Source organism: Periophthalmus magnuspinnatus, chromosome 9 (genome assembly GCF_009829125.3).
Source record: "Periophthalmus magnuspinnatus isolate fPerMag1 chromosome 9, fPerMag1.2.pri, whole genome shotgun sequence".
In the NCBI taxonomy this organism is placed as follows: domain Eukaryota; kingdom Metazoa; phylum Chordata; class Actinopteri; order Gobiiformes; family Gobiidae; genus Periophthalmus; species Periophthalmus magnuspinnatus.
In genome coordinates, this window is record NC_047134.1 from 30,602,591 (window position 1) to 30,623,110 (window position 20,520).

The window sequence follows — 20,520 nt, forward strand, 5'->3', positions numbered from 1 at the left end:
AAGTAAGCCCTAGAAGCCCTAGTCCACAGTTAACATTTGGGCTTAATCAGACTCTTTAAGTCAATTATAGCCCTGGTTAAGCATTGGTCTAACCTCAGTTTAGCCATTCAATCTTATTATAGATAAAAGGCAAAATTGAGTGAACTAATAGCTTGGACAAGACAATCAACACGACAGCACTCCACTGCGCATTAACTTCAGAGAGAGGCCAGACAGGTCCCGCCCACCACTAGCTGCAACTGCGAAGAGCAAAGTGTCAAAAGAGCAACTGACCACACCACACTTCATTACAGGAGGCGAGATCATAGCGGAACTCAAGTGCGATGCAAACTTTCCATGCACTTCGATGCGTCACGACGAACTTTGGAGCTCTTTTAACTCGTGCGTAAAAGTTTTTGGGAATGCACTTGTCTGAGCCATACCACCAAGCACAGGCGTTCCAAAGCAGAGAAAATGCACCCAGATAGGCGTCTGACCGGGTCTTCACTGTTCCCCGCGGCCGCTGGATCGGATCGAAGTGCGGGCAGAAAAGTGGCGCGTCACGGAGCGTCAGGGATGGAGCACCGCGCGAGTTTGTGCAGGCGCCCCGAGAGTTTGGGGGACAGATGCGGTCAACAGGAGGAAGAGGAGCCGCAAGTTCACCTAGAGGCCGGGGACTTGTGGAGGCAGTTTCACAAATGTGGGACAGAAATGGTCATCACAAAATCTGGAAGGTACTGCACTGTGTTTTTTTTTTTTTTCTGCCTGCGTAAAAATGTAGTAGAATACATAGGCCTACTCATTATAGTCCAACTTTAATTAAAAAATGACTCCTTCTTTTTAACAATATGATATTGTAAATATGAAAATAAAAACTAACATTTAGTCTTCCAAAGTTAATCTGTTTTAGCTATAGTAAAGGTGCAAAAGGGAGGCCCACTATCTTCACCAACAGATGTGATGAATTTGCATATTGATAATTTTAGACAAGTAAAGAACCTTTATTTGAACCACAATGGGGAAATTAAGTGTTTCAGTCACTAACTGTGTAAAGAAGTGGGTGTAATGCCAGTTACAAGAGCAGCAAGGGGAAATACATTTATATAACCATTTAAAAATATATATTTATCTAGAATAGAAGTTGTAATGGGCTAAGATACAAAAAAAACAACCCCCAAAAAAAAACAAAAAAAAAAAAAAACTACAAAAAACCCCAACATCATATTGTCTCTTTGTTTTCAGCAAGCTTAGCCTACTGTTTGAACAATGACAACAATATGAACCACTTTTGTACATACATAACTATATTAACCTGATTTTTCCCAGACGCATGTTCCCCCCACTCAGACTGCGATGCTCAGGTCTGGAACCTAAATCCAAGTACATGGTTCTGTTGGACATAGTGGCAGCAGACGAGAGCCGCTACAAGTTCCACCAAGGCCGCTGGACTGTGGCGGGGCAGGCCGACCCCGAGCTGCCCAAACGCATGTACATCCACCCGGACAGTCCCTCAACCGGACAGCAGTGGATGAACAAAGTCATCAACTTTCACAAAGTCAAACTCACCAACAACATCTCCGACAAGCACGGATTTGTGAGTCACTTTTGTCTTTAGTTTGTAGTGTTTTTGAATTGTAGTGATTTTTAAATGAGTAATCAGGCTGCGTAATTTGAGACTGAAGATAACAAATTTAATATTGTAAGTTTAAAAAGCAAAACCCTTTTTTTTTAGCATCAGTATTGACTTATTTATTTTTGTAGGAATTGCCAAATCAATTGTAGTTAATAATAGTAAAAAAATAGTGTGGTTAATATATTTTAAAGATTTTGTAAAACAGTGATGTTTGATGAAATTTGCAGTTTATGACACATATTGTACAAAATTTTTGAGCCTTTTTTAACCATGTTATAACAATGTTCCTTCATCAAAAACATACCTTGTTTTCAGCAAATATATCATAAACAATAAAAAGTAACATGGTGATCTAAATATGTTATGTGTTAGCAGTTAATACCCCATAGGAATATTATACCTCCTCTTTAATTTACGCTTGTTGGATGGGGGTTGCGCAATATGTCCATTCCCCCTGAGTTATCACAGAAAACATGGCTCGAGTTTTTCTAGGATTGTTGCATCACAGGTAGAAACTCGATGCAGTTTTTAAGGCCATATATCATCACTGGAGTCGTTCAAACATGAGTAATAAAACTACTAGGGTGACGGGTTTTATGTATTTTCCATTTTAAGTTTAAGATCTACATGAGAAAGTTACTAAAACACAAAATATATAGCATAACAAAACACACAAAACACATGCAACTTATGGCTTACAGCACAATTCCTACACAAAGTAATTCAAAGTGCTTTACAGAATAAGAGAGGCATTCAAATCACAATACAAACAAATCAAAGTGTAAATAATCATCATAAAATTAAAATTATTTGTTTAACTGTTTTCCTCTCATAGACCATACTGAACTCCATGCACAAGTACCAGCCCAGATTCCACATCGTGAAGGCCAATGACGTCCTGAAGCTCCCGTACAGCACCTTTAGGACCTACGTGTTCACAGAGACACAGTTCATCGCAGTCACCGCCTACCAGAATGACAAGGTATGAAACTTGACAATATGTACATTCTATGCATATACATTATTTTATACATGAGGGAGTGTAATGGAAGATTAGTAATAGTAACACCGAAAGATGAATTGCAACTGAACCATGGGGTAACTGTAATAACAGTGGCTTTAAGAATGATGAAAGATGCTGTTTTAGTAAGAGGTAACAAGTAAATATGTAAAAATCTATGTGTCTTCTTCATATTGTGTCGCAGATAACGCAGCTGAAAATAGACAATAATCCATTTGCAAAGGGATTCCGAGACACAGGAAACGGGAGACGAGAAAAGAGGTGAGACATGTGAATTTCAGTGTGATGTATTCTATATGCAAAGTGCTTCATTTTGCTAGTTATAAAGTTAGAAAATGTTTAATTGTCTTATCCCCAACATATCTTATTTATTTTTATTTTTATTTTTATTTTTATTTTTATTTTTATTTTTATTTTTATTTTTATTTTTATTTTTATTTTTATTTTTATTTTTATATCTATCTGTGTATTTACCAGTGGTGGAAGAAGTACTCAGTTTTGTATAGATAGAAGTGCAGATACTGGAGCAAAAATACGCAAGTAAAAGTATCACATGAAAAAAGTTACTTAAGTAAAAGTATTAAAGTGCATGTTTAAAAATCTACTGCAAGAATAAAAAGTAACAGTATTTTGCGCAGATTTTGAGAACTAGTAAAGCATCAAATGTTGATCAAGATTTTGTAGAATTTTGTTCAACAGAAACAATTTAATCAATATTTTTTTCCTAACTGATTTTATTTGTATATTTTGTTTTGCTCAAATTATGAACGTGTTAAAAATAAACCCTCAGCTTCTTCAGCAGGTGTCAAACTAACTATAGTAAAAGATACTTTCACTTTTCAGTCCTTTTCAAAAATGTAGCGGACTAAACTTATCTGTCTGTATAAAGACAAGGAAGTAACGTCACTAGGCCAAGTTACAAGTCTTATCTGTAGAGAGGCGACCCTGCTATACTTAATTTTCAAGAGTTTTTTTTTGAACAATCAGAACAACAGTAATTCAGAAAAAAAACAACAATATAGATATGCCTAATGCCACATTGCGGAACATTTCAGGCAAAGCTATAACATCCCCATTAAGCATATTCTGCCACTAGGAAAGTTACTTAGTTCACCATTAAAACTTCACTTAGTATTTTATTTTCTCTTCAATTGTTGCCATAGTGCCTAAAGCTGTTGATGTTGTGAGCTTTTCCATAAATCAGCTTGTGAGAAGTGAATGTGAGTGGATAGTTTTCCCTTCTTGTGTTTAACAGGAAACTGCCACATGTCTCAGAGCAGTGCAAAGAGCTGAGGGCGAGCGACAGCCAGGATCCAAGGACCCTACTGCACTCTGATAACTCCAAGTCATCAGGTACAGAAGCATGGCTCCACTTTTGTCACGTAATGTTGTAGCAAAAACCTAACACATTTTTACAATAAGATTTATTTTTATGTTTTTCTACTTGGTTTGGTGAGATAGTACCTACGGTGATATGTAGCATCGCTTTACAACAGTTAAGTGGCAAAAATGTACAGGAAGCACCGAGTTCTTAAATGAAATACCTCTACCTATGGATCAACACAAAAAAATCCATCAACATGCAGAGACAATTTATGCTCAGGAAACACTATTTTCTGTCTGTTTAAGCATGAATTTAAATAACATTTCTCTCAGTCTATTAATGCAATTTAGACACGTGTTGGCCCTTTTTATGGTTGGTAGATAATGGTTATGGAGTTTTTGTAAAATCTTAAATAGAATTATATTAACTTAAGTTTTAGTAAAATATACAGTCTGACCTGTCATGGAACTGCTGTTAACAATACAACAGCTATCTATAAAAAAAACAAACAAAACATTATGAGATGTTCTGGCTAGTAAGTATTCCTATTACAAAAAGTTATAATCCCAACAAGGATACTGACTGAACCAACATCCATTGCCTAAATCCATCCAGCAAATTATTTGGGATCATCGCAGATCGTATCACTATCAGTGCATACCTTTGGGGTTAAGCAATGCTGCTCCAACCTGGCTGGCATTGCTCAACAGTCAGTCCGCGTGTCCCTTATTATAGCAGCCTTTTAGATAAATATCATATTATAGAAGTAAATATTAACATTAGGTGGTTGCTACTGTTGCTACAGCTGCCCTGGGGTAGACCGACGAAAGCGAGCCACTTTATCCCCCATTATTCACTCACATGGGGCGTAGCTAGGATTTTTTTTTTTTTTTCCGGAGGGGAAGCAGCAAGAGCCAGTTAAGTTTCTTTGGTGGCACTCAAATATGAATACAATTTAATGGCAATAATAATGAGCAATAATATTAATTGAACAACAAATGTAACTGAAGACACATTATGCAATCTTTAGCAATATATGTATCTAAACAAATAAATATATACACATCAATAGTAATAAGAACAATTAAATGGCTGCACCACAGTTTATGTGTAAGAGAATTCCAGAAAAAAAAATAGAGGCAAAAACACAATTGTGTGTAATTGAGAAAAAAATTAGGAAGATTTTTAACTCAGCAATTTGCCCCCGTCAATGATAAACATACAATCATCTCAGTGAGCCGGATAAACTTTTGTTTAATTATTTATTTCCTCTCTGCTGCGATTCTCTGTTAATCTGATCTGGAGTCAGACCGACCCTCTTTATTTCCAGTGCACTTTATTTTCTCTGCTAAAGAATGAAACTGACCCAGGATCAGTAGTAAACAGCCCTGTGCCTGGACACGTGAGGAGCTGTGCACGTGATGTGACATGTGCTCTCTGAGCTTCCCAAAACAATTCAAAGTAATGCTGCTTATGTTACACACATACTGTCACTGTCTTGTTTATTATTCTCTAAAATGAAAAGTAGAACTTGTCAACAGAAAAGAGTTGGACATATTTACTGTGGATTGTATTTGTGGAAGAAACGCAGTGTCTCACTGAACAGGGAGAGCAGAGAGCAACTCTACGACTCTGTGACAAGACAGGGATCAATAAGACTAACAATAACGCACTAAGTGCAGTGGTTTAATGTCAGCGGTTAAGCTGAAGTCCTTTGTGAGGCATGTATGTGATATTTTGTGCTGTTGGACCTGGATGTGCTCATACAGATGTGTTGTATCACTGCATCCTGACTCTGAGTCCCTCATCCTTTCATGGTTTAGAAGTTCATTATTTTAGTTGATTTTGCCCTGTAATAGCCAATGACTGAAGCAGACTTTAGTGATCTTAGCCATCTACACATTGTAGAGTGATCAGATGCATCACTTCAATTTTACGGCAACTGACAGAACTTGAATAAGGCTAGACCGAGTTAAAAGTGACTGACAGGGCAAAGGTTTTTAGAGAGAATGCGAGGTGTAATGTGGAATAGAGCGCTGTTATGTATGCGCCCATGGCCAGTGCAAGAAAAGCCTCTGTGTTAGTAATACTGCAGAAATGTGTGTTTCATTCAACCACACTCGACCACAGGGGCACCATGCCACCACATAACTACACCACTGCACTCAGGTGAAATGTCCTGCCCGAGGACACAACAACAGAATGCTCTGGCAGGAGCTGGAAGCCCATTAAATGTATTTTATTGTGAATTATTTGTGATTGAGTTATGCATTGTGATTAGGGTCAGTTAAACTACATGTAGGCTATAGTTTTCTCTCTCACAACTAGATGTGTGTCTTGGCGCATTTTACAGTGTTTCATTATAGTTAAATTCTTAACGTTTTAGATGGCCATGAAAGTGACAGTGACAACATGGAGGAAACGCCCCAAACCCGACCGGAGTGGAAGGATTTGACTGCACGATCATCTTCAGTTTGTCCACAGAAACAAAGTATCACAAACGATTCTCAAACAGCTGGACTTCCACGCTGCGTGTACCCAGCACCAGACACCCACAGGCACACCCAGGACCAGGGCGGCTGTGGACCTCAGCTGGGGGGCCCATGGGTGGGGTGTCGGGCTTTGGATATGCACTGTGCATTAGGGACACTAGGAGGCTATCCCATTCCCATCAGCCTACAGCAGCATATGTTTGTACAGGTAAGGTAGGCCACAAACTTGTGCACAGACAATGTAATAGCATGTTTCTCAATAGAAATGATTGAAAAGGACTATGGTAGAAATGTACGATTTTATGGGGAGAATAGTTCACTCAAAACTCTGTAAATACTGTTTATATGTAGCATATTTGTACAAAACATACACACAACACACAACATGTGTAGCATATTCAATATACTGGCCACAGTTTTAATTATAATTTGATAGCTTACATTATGCAGAAGTTCAAATTACAGTTTCTATTTCAATGTAATTTTTATGTCTGAGATGAGCAATGTCAAGTGAGAAATGAGAAATCGCATAGAAATGATGTCTGTAATTGTTCACGTGATGTGATCGTTTATGCAGATAATATAAATCTGGTTTAGTTTCTATTTTAAGAAATAAATGTGTAAATGTAGCAAACAGAGATTTGCATTTTGTAGGTTAGATGTAATACAATTTGCAAAGACAAAAAGCACATTCAAAATTATACACTTGAGTGATATTTATGATTCATTTTTAACATTTTTTTCATTGAACTATCTTTATGGAAACTTGTATCCTCTCCTCTATTATTGTATTGCTGAGTTTCAGACGATATCAAAACATTCTACAAGCCAATTATATGTAATACAGATGAAGGGCAGCTAAATCTAATGTTGTGAAAATGCATTTTTGTTGTAATATAGTGAGTTCTTGGATGTAGCCATTACTAGAAATGATCAGGTTCAACATTTGTGAATTTACCTTTTGGTTATTTCATGGCAAAATACAATGCAATCCGTGGGGAAAATTGTCTCTTGCCGCCATCTGGGAACATCATGACATCATCACATTGCAGAATCTGGAAACCACCAACTAATTTGAGCTAAAATAACATTTAATTAAATACATGAGTCTTGTTTAGCAAAAATATAGTATTGAGAGAGTTGTATATTTTAGCCTAAATTTACAATTTAAAAAGATAAAAAACAAAAAACTTTATCAACTTTTATTTAATTATATTGTTTATCTAAAATATTTTATTCTCTTTTTTATATCTCTTATAGGACCTGTTGAACTTGTCCCACTTCGGCAGCTTCGTGTTTTACCCTTACCCCGGCCTGTGCACTGCCCCCGCTCACTACCTCCTCCCTCCCCCCAGACCCACGGCGGATTTAAAATACGATCAGAGCATTCACGGCTGGGACTTCTGCTCACCTCTACAGCCCATGTCTCCATCAGGGTCTTCTGTAACTTCTGCCGCCTGCGACACGGCTGATGGTGTCTTCAAATACTTGTCAACAGATCCGTTAATGCCCCATGCCTGTAAAACACAAGGGAGAGAGACAGAAGAGAAAGATACACAGATGGACTGTGGACAAAAGAATGTACACGATGGTTAAATCTATGGGAATTGTAATTTATTACTAACGGGAATGAAACTTAAAGTGCATATGACAGAGATTACTAATTTCACCAAACCATAGTTACATCATTATATTTAAGATTTTACAAAAAAAATAAAATAAAATAAAAAAATCTTAAATATAAAATGTTTTTTCATTTAAAAAATAAATAAAATAAAATCAATTTGCTATATAATTTTACTTTCTGGTTGGACACAGATAGCAAATATGACATACGTAGAGGTAATTTCGCAACTTTTACTTGGCAACCATAATGTTAACAAAACCCAAAATATGTCTAAATTGCATGATAGTTATGTGTTTACTAATAAAATTAAATGACAATCAATGACAACCTTTAAATCAATATTTAATGTGTCAGGAAAATGGGTTCCTTGTGCGTAAATTTTCGGTGATGATGACATAGTTAGATTCCGTTTTAGGTCAGAGCTACTTCCTGTATTTTCTGTTCTTTTTCCCCCACAAACTCTTGTAAAACTATGATGAATATTTACCACAAGTACTATCCACTCCACATCAGAATTAGAAAAACATAAAAACCTGTCATATGCACTTTAAACTGTACCTGCATGAGATGTGTCAAAACTTCTTCAACTTGATAGCACTTTTGAGGAAAAAAAAAAAATCCACATCACATTACTGTATGACAAATAAATATATAAAATGGTTAATTGGTTAGTGAATACAATTAAAATGCCCAATGTTCTGTTTTTGTGGTGTTTATGTAGATACAAAATAAAATGTGAAATTGCATATATAATTGTACTACATTGTGTGTTCAATTAATCGAAATATAGAAAGTGGATTTAATCTTACCAATGAAATACTGAAGCAATTTATGATAGTACAATATTTCTGTACATTTACATATTTGTTATTAAGTTATAAAATCAAATGATCTAATATGTAATGTAGCCATATTTTTGGATAAAGTCAATTTACATAGGTTGTTTTCTACCATTTTTTGTTGCCATTTATTGAATAAATGACTGAATAAAATAAATCAACTTTCCTTTGACATGCAAAAAAAGCCTAGCAAAAAAACCAACAACAATTAAAGTAATGTAATCTTTCAAAAAATTGTATTATATGATTATATTATTAACATAAGTGTGTAATTCAGAGGAAATAGTCCACTAGGTGTCAGTAAAAGCAAAACTGTAAATGTCATTGGCGCATGCTGATTGCGTCATAAACTCGAGACGTCTACCACCAAAATAAACCCTTCAGCCATGATCGGCTCTTTATCCATCCGAACTGCTTTGATTTAAGGCTGAAAATGATTTCTCTAAACTACATCCTCCTGGGCGGACAGTTCCTTCTGCTCTTGACCGTCATTTTGTTACAATGTTTAGATGGGATTCACTCACAAAACTCCACCACCACAGCAGCAGAGACCCAGACCTCCACCTCCACAGCGGGGCACACGGCTACGATGCTGCCGTTCAGCGAGCAGCCCTCCGTGGTGATCCAATACGAGATTCCCACGGAGAACACGACCCAAGCGGAGTACGAGTATAAGCCCCCGTCCCCCGTGGTCCTCTGCAGTTATCTGTGAGTAACGTCCGCAACAGTCCAGTCTAATGCAGTTTAAGTCTAATGTTAGCAGTTAGCATTAGCTCTGAAATGGGCTGTTCATTGTGAGGAAAAGAGAGATCAAAATTGGTCAATAAGAAGAAGGACATTTTTTAATTAATTACACCGTGATTACATAAACATTGATTTCTATAAACAATCATCGTGCTGTTATTACGAGTTCTCATTAAGATAATCAGAATTAAGGTCCAGTTTTGTCCTGCACTGCACTACATCTAGTATTTACGTTAAATATAATTAATTATGGATGAAACATTGATTCAGATGTACAAACAGGCTAATAGTGAGACTCATTTAATGTGATGTTCTTGTAAACATCAAAATATATATAAAATAAGTGCTGTAAATACACTAGTTTTAACTCTTTTAATGTAACTTAAGCTAGTTTCCATACATAAATATTGCTATTAGGTTTTTTTTTTCCCCTCCACATGTTACATATAAAGAAATATTGTGCTTTTTCCACTACATGTTTAAATCCCTGACTAAACTTAATGAGAGCACTAGGTTTTGAAGTCACAGAATAAATATATGTTACACTTTTACTATTCTTGTACCATAGCCCTGAGGAGTTCATCTACTGCCAGGACCCAGTGGACCACGCAGGGAACTACACAGCTCTACAGGAACTGGGCCATGGCTGTGTCGGGGTAACTTTGTACTCTATTGTGTGCTCTATCCTGTCTATATCCTCTCTGAACACCTTTTAAATTACACTTTTGACCATTCTGAATTGCAGTTGATGTAGCTTGTCTCTCTTCTTGTCCAGTGGGGAGGTCAGACTGAGAAGGAGGTGAACCACACTCCGGTGATCTGCATGGCTCTAGATGACATTGAGTGTGCCGGACCCAGAGAGTTCCTCCGAGGACATGTCCCCTGCATCAAGTAAGTTTTTGAATGATACAGGTTTATTACTAAGGCAGGGCAGTGTTTGAGAATTGTAAATGAATTATTTTACAATTCAAGCCTGATAATTTAGTAGAATTCACTCAGTGCTGTGGTGTTTGACTTGACCTGATCTGTGTTTCTGTGGGGACATATTGTTGAACTTTCTTTCACCAGTGTATAAATGGCAACAATGTTGGAATTGTGTTGCCAAATATGCAAACAAATACAAAACAGATGGCAGAAATTAGTTTATCATTGAAATATGTTGTTTTTGGCTGAGGCTATTTTGTCTGCTGTCTGCTGCTCCTTACTAGACCTATACCTAGTAGCTAAATCCTGTTTAAGTCCTGGTTAAGTCTTGATTAAGCCTTGATTAAGCCTTGATTAAGTCTTATGATTCTAGTCCTGATTTTGTCTTTTTCAGACTAGCTCACTGCTCTCTAAACACATACAAGACACTGGAAAAGCAAATACTGAATTAACATCACTCTTAATACAAAGACTTAAACAAGCAATTTCTCAGTGTTTTCCGTATGTGTTTGGTTAGATGAAAATCTATGATGAAACGATAAAATCTTACATTGTGAATTCAGTTTACCTTGCACTGTTGGTAAGTAAATCCAAAACAATTTGTAACAGCTTTAATGAAAACATTTATACTGTATTTTGTGGTATTCACTAGTGGGACGAATATGATAATTTAACTGTCTCAGTGTTGATGAAGAAGTTAAAGTAGCTTGTTCATGTTGACTGCACTGAAATGGAGCAAAGGACCATGGTCTATGTAGCTCCTGCGACATAAGTGTGCATTTAGGTGCTTACATTTTATTATAATGTAAATTTTTCAAAGGTGTAATTCCAGTAATGTATGGAAAGCTTCCATCACAAAAGAAAATAGAATTCTGTCAGCTGGACAAATATTATTAACAATGGATACATTACCTGGATGAGTGGAAAAACATATTCACTCTTAAAATCTATAGCCCAGTCGACAGAATTCAATTTTCAATCATATGTATACCTTTTGTGCAGAAATATGTTTAAGAAGATTCACTAAATTGGATAGACGTCAGCAATTTTTGGCTGGTACAATGCAAAAGTTTGCATTACAGTTATATTTTGCTCGACTGAAGGCCAATAATATCACATAGTTTTAAAGTTAGCTAAGAATATGCTGCGAGTAACCTGAAATGACCTGGCCGGTAGTACAAAAGGTCACTCCCTCCTAAATCAATGATGCTCTGTGTGAGCTGTGTTGGGGTGGAGTGAGCCTGGAGGTCCGCTCATTAGACAAGCAGCAGTCAGAATGATGCGCACGCCACGGGAAAGGGCACCCAGTCACCCCGATCAATATGTGTCTTTTTGTAAGGAGCACAAGTCCGCCCCCATCCCAAGTCCACGCCGGCAATTAGGTTTTGGACAAGTGTTGCTGTCAGCTACTAGACTGAAAGACAAGCAGTTGTTAACCCATACTGAGTTTTAAATGATGCATGCATGACTGTATGAAGTTAGTCCTCACCTATTTTATGCATTCCGAACATCCTAATGATTCACCGTGATGAGTTTGTAAGCACTGTCACAACTCTGGAACCAGAGCGTAGTTTTGCCATCACAGTAAACCTAACAATAACTTGCATGCTACCGTGCACTTCCAGATACTCGGACGATAAAACAATTCTAACTAGATGCAGACAGTACACAGCTGACTTGTTTTGACCTCTAGAGCTGCTTACAGTACAATATGCATGGACAAATTTTGAACAAATGCAAGTAGAAAAATCAGGTACAGTACATTTAAGACTTTCAGGTTGCCATAGAAGTTTGTGCAGTAAATATTTTAAATAATCCAGCTGCTTCCCAGGTTTAGTCCTGGTTTGGTCCTGGTCACTCCGATCAATGTGTCTCTTTGTAAGGAGCACAAGTCCACCCCCATCCCGAGTCCACTCCGGCAGTTAGTCTTTAGACAAGTGCAGATGTCAGATATTTTAAATAATTCAGCTTACTTTTCAAATAAATATTTTTTTATCAAACTGCAATCAAACCTGCGCATGGGTCAAGGGAATGTGCAATCAGGCTGTCATTTCATTTATTTTCATTTAATTTATCTTTATTTCTACAGGGAGAGCCCAATGAGAGCACTCAGACTCTCCTTTTCATGAGCGCCCTGTTTAAATTACAGAAAAATACACACAAAAACAAACAAAACAAAATATTAAAAACAGATGCAAGTGTTATGTATGTTTGTCACCAGATTATTAAAGTGAATTTGTGGCACCAGTGCTTTGGAGAATGTATAATTATTAACAGAACATAAGACTGTGTGACATGCTTGCCTGCATAAAGAGACTTGAAGGTTCTCTGATTGTGTATCGCTCGTGGTTAGTCTTGGTCCCTTATATATTTATGTTCAGTGGTGGATGTTGTTTGTGTGAGCTCTGTGTTAAAGCAGACCCATTCTAAAAAATCGACTTTTCAGAGCTTTTAACCATGTTATAGTTGTTTCCTCTCACCATTTACTCACTTGAAGTTTTATGTGGAGTCATTTGTTCATGTTTGAGTAATCTTTAATTGTTTATTTTCAAGACGCCATTTTGCCGATTAACACTTGTTTTCACTAGGCACAGGATGATACTGAAATTTGGTGTCACAGTTATCATGGCCAAAATAATTGCGATTAACGATTATATCATGACAATTACTAATGTTGCTGACGGGTAAAAACATTATTGATATGAGAGACTGCTGCCCCCGCGACCCGGCCCCGGATAAGAGAAAATGAAATGGAATGAATGGATGGATGGATGGATGGATGGCTGGATAGAATTGTACTTTGTTAGGTGAAAGCACCAATGATCTAGAAGAAAACATTATGAATAAGTCATTTTTCCTGCACATTCTGGTGATATAATGGGGATTATCATGATTATATAAAATGTCTCACAAGCCATTATTGTCTACCTTTTTTATCACAATAAACGATATTGTTTGTTGTCCCATCCCTAGTTTTCACCACCACCAGCATACGGCCACTGGTCTGTTTTTATTTTGTTTTCCCATTTTATTTTCTTAAAAGGTGACGCGCATAGGATTCGTCAGTGACACATAGTCATTTTGGTACAAATGCAGCCCTCCATAGGAGGGACTGACAGCTGCACGGCTGCACAGCTCTTTGTTGTGACGATGTTTACAGCGATGTCAGCTCCCATTGTGCAATTTTCTAACGTGAAAGTCAGGGGACATGTTTCTTTTATTTATTTTTTTATTTTTTTAAGTCTTTTTAGATTAATGTTATAATTTAAAATGTGCAAATTATAACATAATGCTCCACAGTGGTTATAGATTATAACTATAGAGCAGACACAAGCAGAATATGAACAAAGACAACTTTCTCTCACAGAGACAATAAAAGATTATCTTATCTTGTCCTCCATATATACCATTATAATACCTTATGTTGAATTTGTTCATGATTTAGCTAAAACACATTTCTATTCACATTTTAGAGCAGAGACTATTAATAGTATTCATTTAGTAACTGAACAATAGTTAAGTAATCGTTTAGCAATTGTAAGAAGACTACTATTACTGCTGCTACTACAACTGTGACTAGTGCTACTGCTACTACTGCTACTGCTAGTCTATCCAAATGATGATTTCTTCATTATTTTGTATTCCCTTTATCTTATTAGTAAAATGTACCTTTGAAACTACATTTAATCTAAACCACCATCCACACATTTTAATTGAATCCTTATCTGTTCGCTAACGAAAGAAAAGAAATGACTTTAGCATTGCATTTGATTAGACCACATTCCTCCCATATCCACCAGGGGGCAGTGTTTGCTTGCATATATGGAGTGTCACTAGATCCAGACAAATTTCTCATGTGTTGTCGCTTGGCATCACTAAAGCTGTCAGTTCACAAGGTTAATCTGTAATGAAAAGGCATAGAGGTGAGGGAGAGGGGCCGGATGTATAGTGCCAGTGACGAGTGACACATGGTTAAAGAAAGGGTTAATGTTGGGTTGACAGACATGACAAAGATGGCTTATTATGTGTAGATCAATGTTGTTGTTGGAGAGGCAATTTTCTTTAAGAGGTTAAGTGTAGCAACCATTTTGGTATAAAGCTGCTAGATAGAAGGCTCTGGAAGGATGTCTGCTGTGATTGGTCAAAGTATTAAAGGTTAGGAACAAGGCTATGATTAAGATTGAGTAATGTATAGTTAATGTTAGTTCCTTTAACTGCTCCTAACTAACTCTGTGTGTATCCTGAACTCTTATTGTTTATTTAAGGTACTACTAGGGCTAAGTTCAAATCAATTTGAACTTAATCGAATTTAAGTTCAAATTGATTTGTTTGGAAGAAAATAGGTTTATATTTTTCCCACTTTGTTTCATTGGAAATTGCATTTAAAATGTAAGAAAGGCAGCTCACTGCAGTCACAGGGAGCAGAGGTTAACACAGGGCCATGCAGCGCTCACTGCTTTGAAATCAGTGACGTTATGCAATAGTTTGTTTTGTCTCATTCATAATGGGTTATGGGTTAAATATGATCACACTGAATATAATCTTTACAGTTTTGACCATTTTCTGTAGTTTGCAGAATGTTGCTTGAATGGTGCTTAAACCTGCAGATAGAGGACACGTATGCATGTTTTTGCATTAAATGGACAGAGCATGTCTCATATGAAAGCTCCTAACCTCCAGAATTCACTCCCTGAGCTGCATCACTAATAAACCATCAGTGAGGACGTGTATGTGCCTATGTATATTGTCAAATTATAACGTGAACCCTATGTGTTTTTTTTGCCTTTCGTAAAAGCCATTCTAGGGATGGACATTGCAAATTGCAAAAAGCTTTGGCTATAAATGTTGTAGTATGTTACACATCATATCTGGGGACACAACAACAATCAACATGCATACAGTTCCTTGTATGGTTAGGAAAAAATGGCTTGGGTAATAGTTGGGTAACCAGTAATAAAAAAATAATTTAAAAAATCACAATTGTCAACTATTAACCTATAATAAAATGTAAAACAGTAAAAAATATGACAGTTTAGGTCTGTTCATAGTAACATAAGCCCTGTATTATGTAATCAATGCAAAATAGGCTTTTCACTATAACAAATTTAGAAGTGCAATATATTGATACAGAAAAATATCACAATAAACGATAATATTGAAAGTACTACTGAAGCAGGGCAATGCCATTAAACCTTTTTCTACATATACAACATTGTTTAACATGGGCTAAGATAAATAAATAAGAGAATGAAACACGCGTTGAAATTCTCTGATCTTCCAAGTTTCCGAGCTCACACGAACGCAGCGTTGATCTCTGCCGTGTCATTCCCAGGTACACGGGTCACTACTTCATCACCACGCTCCTGTACTCCTTCTTCTTGGGCTGCTTTGGAGTGGACCGCTTCTGCCTGGGTCACACTGGCACTGCTGTGGGGAAGCTGCTGACCTTGGGAGGTCTGGGCATCTGGTGGTTTGTGGACCTCATCCTGCTCATCACTGGAGGTCTCATGCCCAGTGACTACAGCAACTGGTGCACCTACTACTAAGTACACTGAAAAGTACGCAAAGAGTTCAAGGATTTGAGTTTACTGATGAGGTTTATACTGTAAATACAGGACAAGGACTATTTATGACGGACTATCTGAAGAATAACCACATATCATACACATGTGCAATAGGTAACTTTTTCCGGTGTGGGGTCCTCTACCTGCTAGTCTAGAATGTTCCGCAGTATGGAATTAAGCGTATCCAGCTTGCATTTATTCAACAGGTGGTTTTATGGCTACAAATGAATACCGTGAAAAACATCCATAGCTCTGACCTGTAACGTGCCCCGATAACACTGTACTGTGAGATATTTCAGGTAAAGCAATAACATCTCCATGGAGACAAGCGGGTGGCGCAACCTCCACAAGGAAAGTTACACAGTGCACCTTTAAAGATATATGTAAGATATTGGGATATACTGTATTATACTGTATATATTGTTTTGTGGTTATTTTGTCATCCATTTGCTGTGCCCTAAGTCAATACAGGTCTACTGGATTGTGATATCTTGTCGTTCGAATATAATTATAATTTACTAGTTCAACTATAAAGGATTTTTTTAACCACTTGTTCATTGCTGTAAATGTAAGAACGTTATCTCATCAACTTTCATTTAATCCCGTTTTAAATACTGTATTTTTTTGTTAATAAACAGTTAGGTGCTCTTTTACCCACTTCAGAAACATAAATAAATACAACATTTTCTGTAATAACACTCTTCACTCTGTAAGATTTGACCTGGTTATCCTTTGATTGGTGGTTAAATTCTCCACTACACCACCGTCACTGCCTGGGAATCACAGGGTCCCTCATGATTTGATACAAAATGCAAAGCTCATGATGCAATAAAATGACAATATGGCTTATTATATATTTCTTTATATTCTGCATTATATCACTTTTTTTTTTTTTTTAAAGTAAACTAACTACATTTTAACATAATAATTAAGGAAGAGATTTTACTCATCACAACTATGAATATGTAAAATGTACGGCAGATCGTTTCATTAATCAAGGAACAAAATTGTACTTCTGTCACAAAATAATCTCTTAAATATGCAAAAAAAACCAAACAAAAAAAAAAACAAAAAACTCCTGGACACTATCTATCTATTAGTATCACAGTATATCCACAGCTCTACAGCCCCTAATGCTAACCCAAGTACCGTAGTTACTGTGTTAAAAGCTACGTCGGTGTAACATTTGGCATACATTACCTGGGCCTATACCTGCTTGTCAGTCAGATAGCATAGCATCTCTGGGACGACTGCTGGGACCTAGCTTCTGCCTCTCTCAGCTTTTAATCTGCACAGTTTAGAGTGGCTCCGTGCAAAGGGGACCCAGGGGACCTCCAGGGGACTTCTTCAGGGACAGACCGAGCCCGAGCTGATTTGACTTAATCACATGAAATTTCTCCAGTTTGAGAATAAAAATGAGAAAAGTCAAAAGTCCATTCAATTACACAGTGAGGTTGACTACTGATTTTTGAATTTCTCTACTCTGAACTGGTAATGGCGTGATGAGTTTCTAGTCCAGTAGTCTTTTCATTCTTTTGCGTCAACATTGAAAGTAAATTTTTCGAGATTTCCATGGAGACAAGCCGGGTTGACGCCACCACAGCAAGTTATAATGGTTTTCGGCAACATTTTGAGCACTTTTGACCATTCAAAATATATAATTGTAAATTGCCATGGCAACGGAGGTAATTTTTTATCACTCTGAAATTCTGAATAGGTTACATCTGGTGAGTCGAGCCCAATCGCAGCAAGAATGCAAGTTTTTCCAATAGACTTTTGAGCATCAAAGACACCCATAATTGTATAAAAGATACAGCAGTGGCATTAAAACATATTTTAAACTGAAGGACTAAATATATGAAAGTTTTAGTTGACAAATTGGACAGCCATTATTTGCTCAAATCTTGACAAAACTGTGAGCCATTAACAGACTAGACCATAACTACATTAAAACTACATAACATATTTAGCTCACCATGTTACCTTTTACGTTTTTGAATGCTATATTTGCCAAAAACAATGTATTAACATGTTTCATAAATTTCCCTTTTGTTTTTGACGCTCTTTTGAGTCTCCCCTCCCTTTGCTCTCTGTACTAAGACACTCCCCCTTCAGAGCGCTATCACAGCACATCACGGTGTGCGTTCCACGAATTAAACTACAGCACATCACATCAGGTGTGTGAAGTTGTTGCATACAGTTTTGTGTCATGCTTTTCTCTATTTATGGAGAATTGTCGTGTGGGAGCATGGGTGACATAGGCTTGTGGGTGGAGCGTCGGACAGAATCTCACAGCCAACCATAAGGAGGATTCAAATAGGGCCCCAGAGAGATTGTTTAAATACTCAAACATGCTTGGATGACATCGGAAAACTCTTCAGGCATGTTTTTGATGAGGGGAGACCATTATAACATGGTAGAAAGCTCCAAAAATTCAATTGTGCATATTACCCCCACCCAAAAATTGTTGTCAGGGAAGTAACTATACAAGTTATAACCGTTAAAATGATCTCTGACATTTACATCATCTTTTGTCTGCAGTCGTAACAAACTAGTTTCTTTTGAACCTTTATCAACCACGAGTTCATGATTAAACTTTGTATTTTTTGCTAGTATCGTGTTTTGTCACTTGCAAATGTCATCACTCAAAATCTTAAAGCTGATACCTGGGAATTTTCAATGAGAACGGGACAAAATAAGGGCTGAAACAGGAGCTAACATAAAAACGCATCAATCAGATCTTTATCAAATGATCCGGTGACTAACTTTAATTGCAAAGACATCGAGACAGTCTGGCAAAGTTTTGTTTTAGAGATAAGAACGCAGAACAATGGCTATTCAAAAGAGCCACGTAAATTCTTTATCGTGGAATCTTTCATTGGGTGGGAGGTATTCTTCAACATTCAATTTCTTCATCTGATTTGAAGTGATAAAAGTGGGAGAAATGGGCAAAAGATTTCAGTGAGTTAAAATTAGGGTTGACAAAAGTATAGAAAATAAGATACTAATCCATACTGGGGCGACAGAGGGTCAGTATCGATTAGGTTAGTGGTTCAAATCCCACTTTTGACATAAATATCATTGGTAGAGCGGACATGTTGGCGGTGCGATTCCAGCTCTTACATATGAATGCTGTTGTTGTGTCCTGGGGCAAGACACTTGACTCATCGTGCCCCCTGTGTCTGTGTACACTGGTGTATGAATGTTTGGGTGAGTGGTTCCCTGATGTAAAGCGCTTTGGACACACTTCAAGAGCTTGGAGGTGGAAAAGCGCTGTATAAATATGCAACCGTTTACAATGACACTAAAACTAGTATCAAAACTGGATACTCAATTGAGCAAGTATCTAAAACAGTCACATTCACAGGACAGAAATGAACCTTTCCTGAATAGCTTTAGAATGATCTTGAGCTGCATCAGAACAAGCATAAGACACATAGACTGGTATACACACATGGACCACTGAGGAATTACACAGATATAACCTCCTGAGACCCGAGCTTTAATCAAATAAAATAATAATAAAAAAAAGTAATTAAAAAAAATAAAAGAATAAAAATACAATAAAAAAAATAATAAAAACAAATAAAAAATAAAATAATTAAATAAAAAAATAAAATATAAATAAACAAAAAAATAAATATTCTAAACTCTTAAAAATATTCCAAATTGAACATGTTCTTGTTGCTGTTCTTCTAAAAATTTGCACTGTGGCCTAAACAATCCAAAATGTGTTGTCCACAGATGAGGATGCCAGGTCTCAGGAGGATAAGGTCTCATAGGAATATAAAAGAAAGTACTACCATTTAATGTTGATATTTACATTCTGTTGTCTAAATAAAGCGTTTTTATTATCATCTTGGTATTGAGTATCAAGTCTATTCCTTAGTATCGAAATGGAGTTTGAAATTTTGAAAAGTATCGTGACATTAGTTAAAAGGTAAATTGCAAATTGTCAATGTAAGAAATGTTGGAAAAGTATCAATTTTGACTTAAAAACACTGTATGGGCAACTGCATACATTTGAATGACCATAAATGCAAACTGACCAGGTGAACGACTTTGGAAACAATATGTCTTTTCAGCTTAAAGATGCACATATTGGTATTGGAGATTCTCACTGAAGACATCAAAACTATAAATGACACATATGTAAAGGATTAAACAAACAATACAGTCAAAGTAACAGATAATTTAGATGATAGATGATTTTTGCTTGTATCACTGCTTCTGACTATTGATATTCGTTGAAAACCATTTCAGGTAATTTCACCATAAAGGTCATTGAGAAAAGGCCAAAGATTTGCAGCACTGTCAACAAAACAAAGGGTGGATACTTTGAGCATTTGAATGTAAAATATAAAAAAAATATA

General features: G+C 36.7%; 2 protein-coding genes across 2 annotated transcripts; both read left to right on the forward strand.

The window, feature by feature from the left end:
* The first annotated feature begins 240 nt into the window (after window positions 1–240).
* Window positions 241–8,768, forward strand: LOC117376302 (T-box transcription factor TBX2-like). Its single transcript, XM_033972737.2, has 7 exons — window positions 241–713; window positions 1,306–1,573; window positions 2,448–2,594; window positions 2,818–2,894; window positions 3,889–3,986; window positions 6,344–6,657; window positions 7,710–8,768. The coding sequence occupies exons 1-7, from the start codon at window positions 454–456 to the stop codon at window positions 8,043–8,045; spliced, it is 1,500 nt and encodes a 499-aa protein (XP_033828628.1). The 5' UTR covers window positions 241–453; the 3' UTR covers window positions 8,046–8,768.
* A 489-nt stretch (window positions 8,769–9,257) lies between these two features.
* On the forward strand, window positions 9,258–16,882 carry tm2d2 (TM2 domain containing 2). The gene is made up of 4 exons (XM_033972740.2): window positions 9,258–9,623; window positions 10,228–10,315; window positions 10,435–10,550; window positions 15,916–16,882. Exons 1-4 carry the CDS (start codon window positions 9,349–9,351, stop codon window positions 16,127–16,129), a joined length of 693 nt encoding a protein of 230 aa, XP_033828631.1. The 5' UTR covers window positions 9,258–9,348; the 3' UTR covers window positions 16,130–16,882.
* The last annotated feature ends 3,638 nt before the right edge of the window (window positions 16,883–20,520 follow it).

Coding starts and splice junctions, on each gene's coding strand:
- tm2d2 (XM_033972740.2), top strand. CDS start 9,349: ATGATTTCTCTAAACTACATCCTCCTGGGCGGACAGTTCCTTCTGCTC. Junction 10,316..10,434: donor TGGGCCATGGCTGTGTCGGG/GTAACTTTGTAC, acceptor CTTCTTGTCCAG/TGGGGAGGTCAGACTGAGAA. Junction 10,551..15,915: donor GGACATGTCCCCTGCATCAA/GTAAGTTTTTGA, acceptor TGTCATTCCCAG/GTACACGGGTCACTACTTCA.
- LOC117376302 (XM_033972737.2), top strand. CDS start 454: ATGCACCCAGATAGGCGTCTGACCGGGTCTTCACTGTTCCCCGCGGCC. Junction 714..1,305: donor GTCATCACAAAATCTGGAAG/GTACTGCACTGT, acceptor GATTTTTCCCAG/ACGCATGTTCCCCCCACTCA. Junction 2,895..3,888: donor AACGGGAGACGAGAAAAGAG/GTGAGACATGTG, acceptor TGTGTTTAACAG/GAAACTGCCACATGTCTCAG.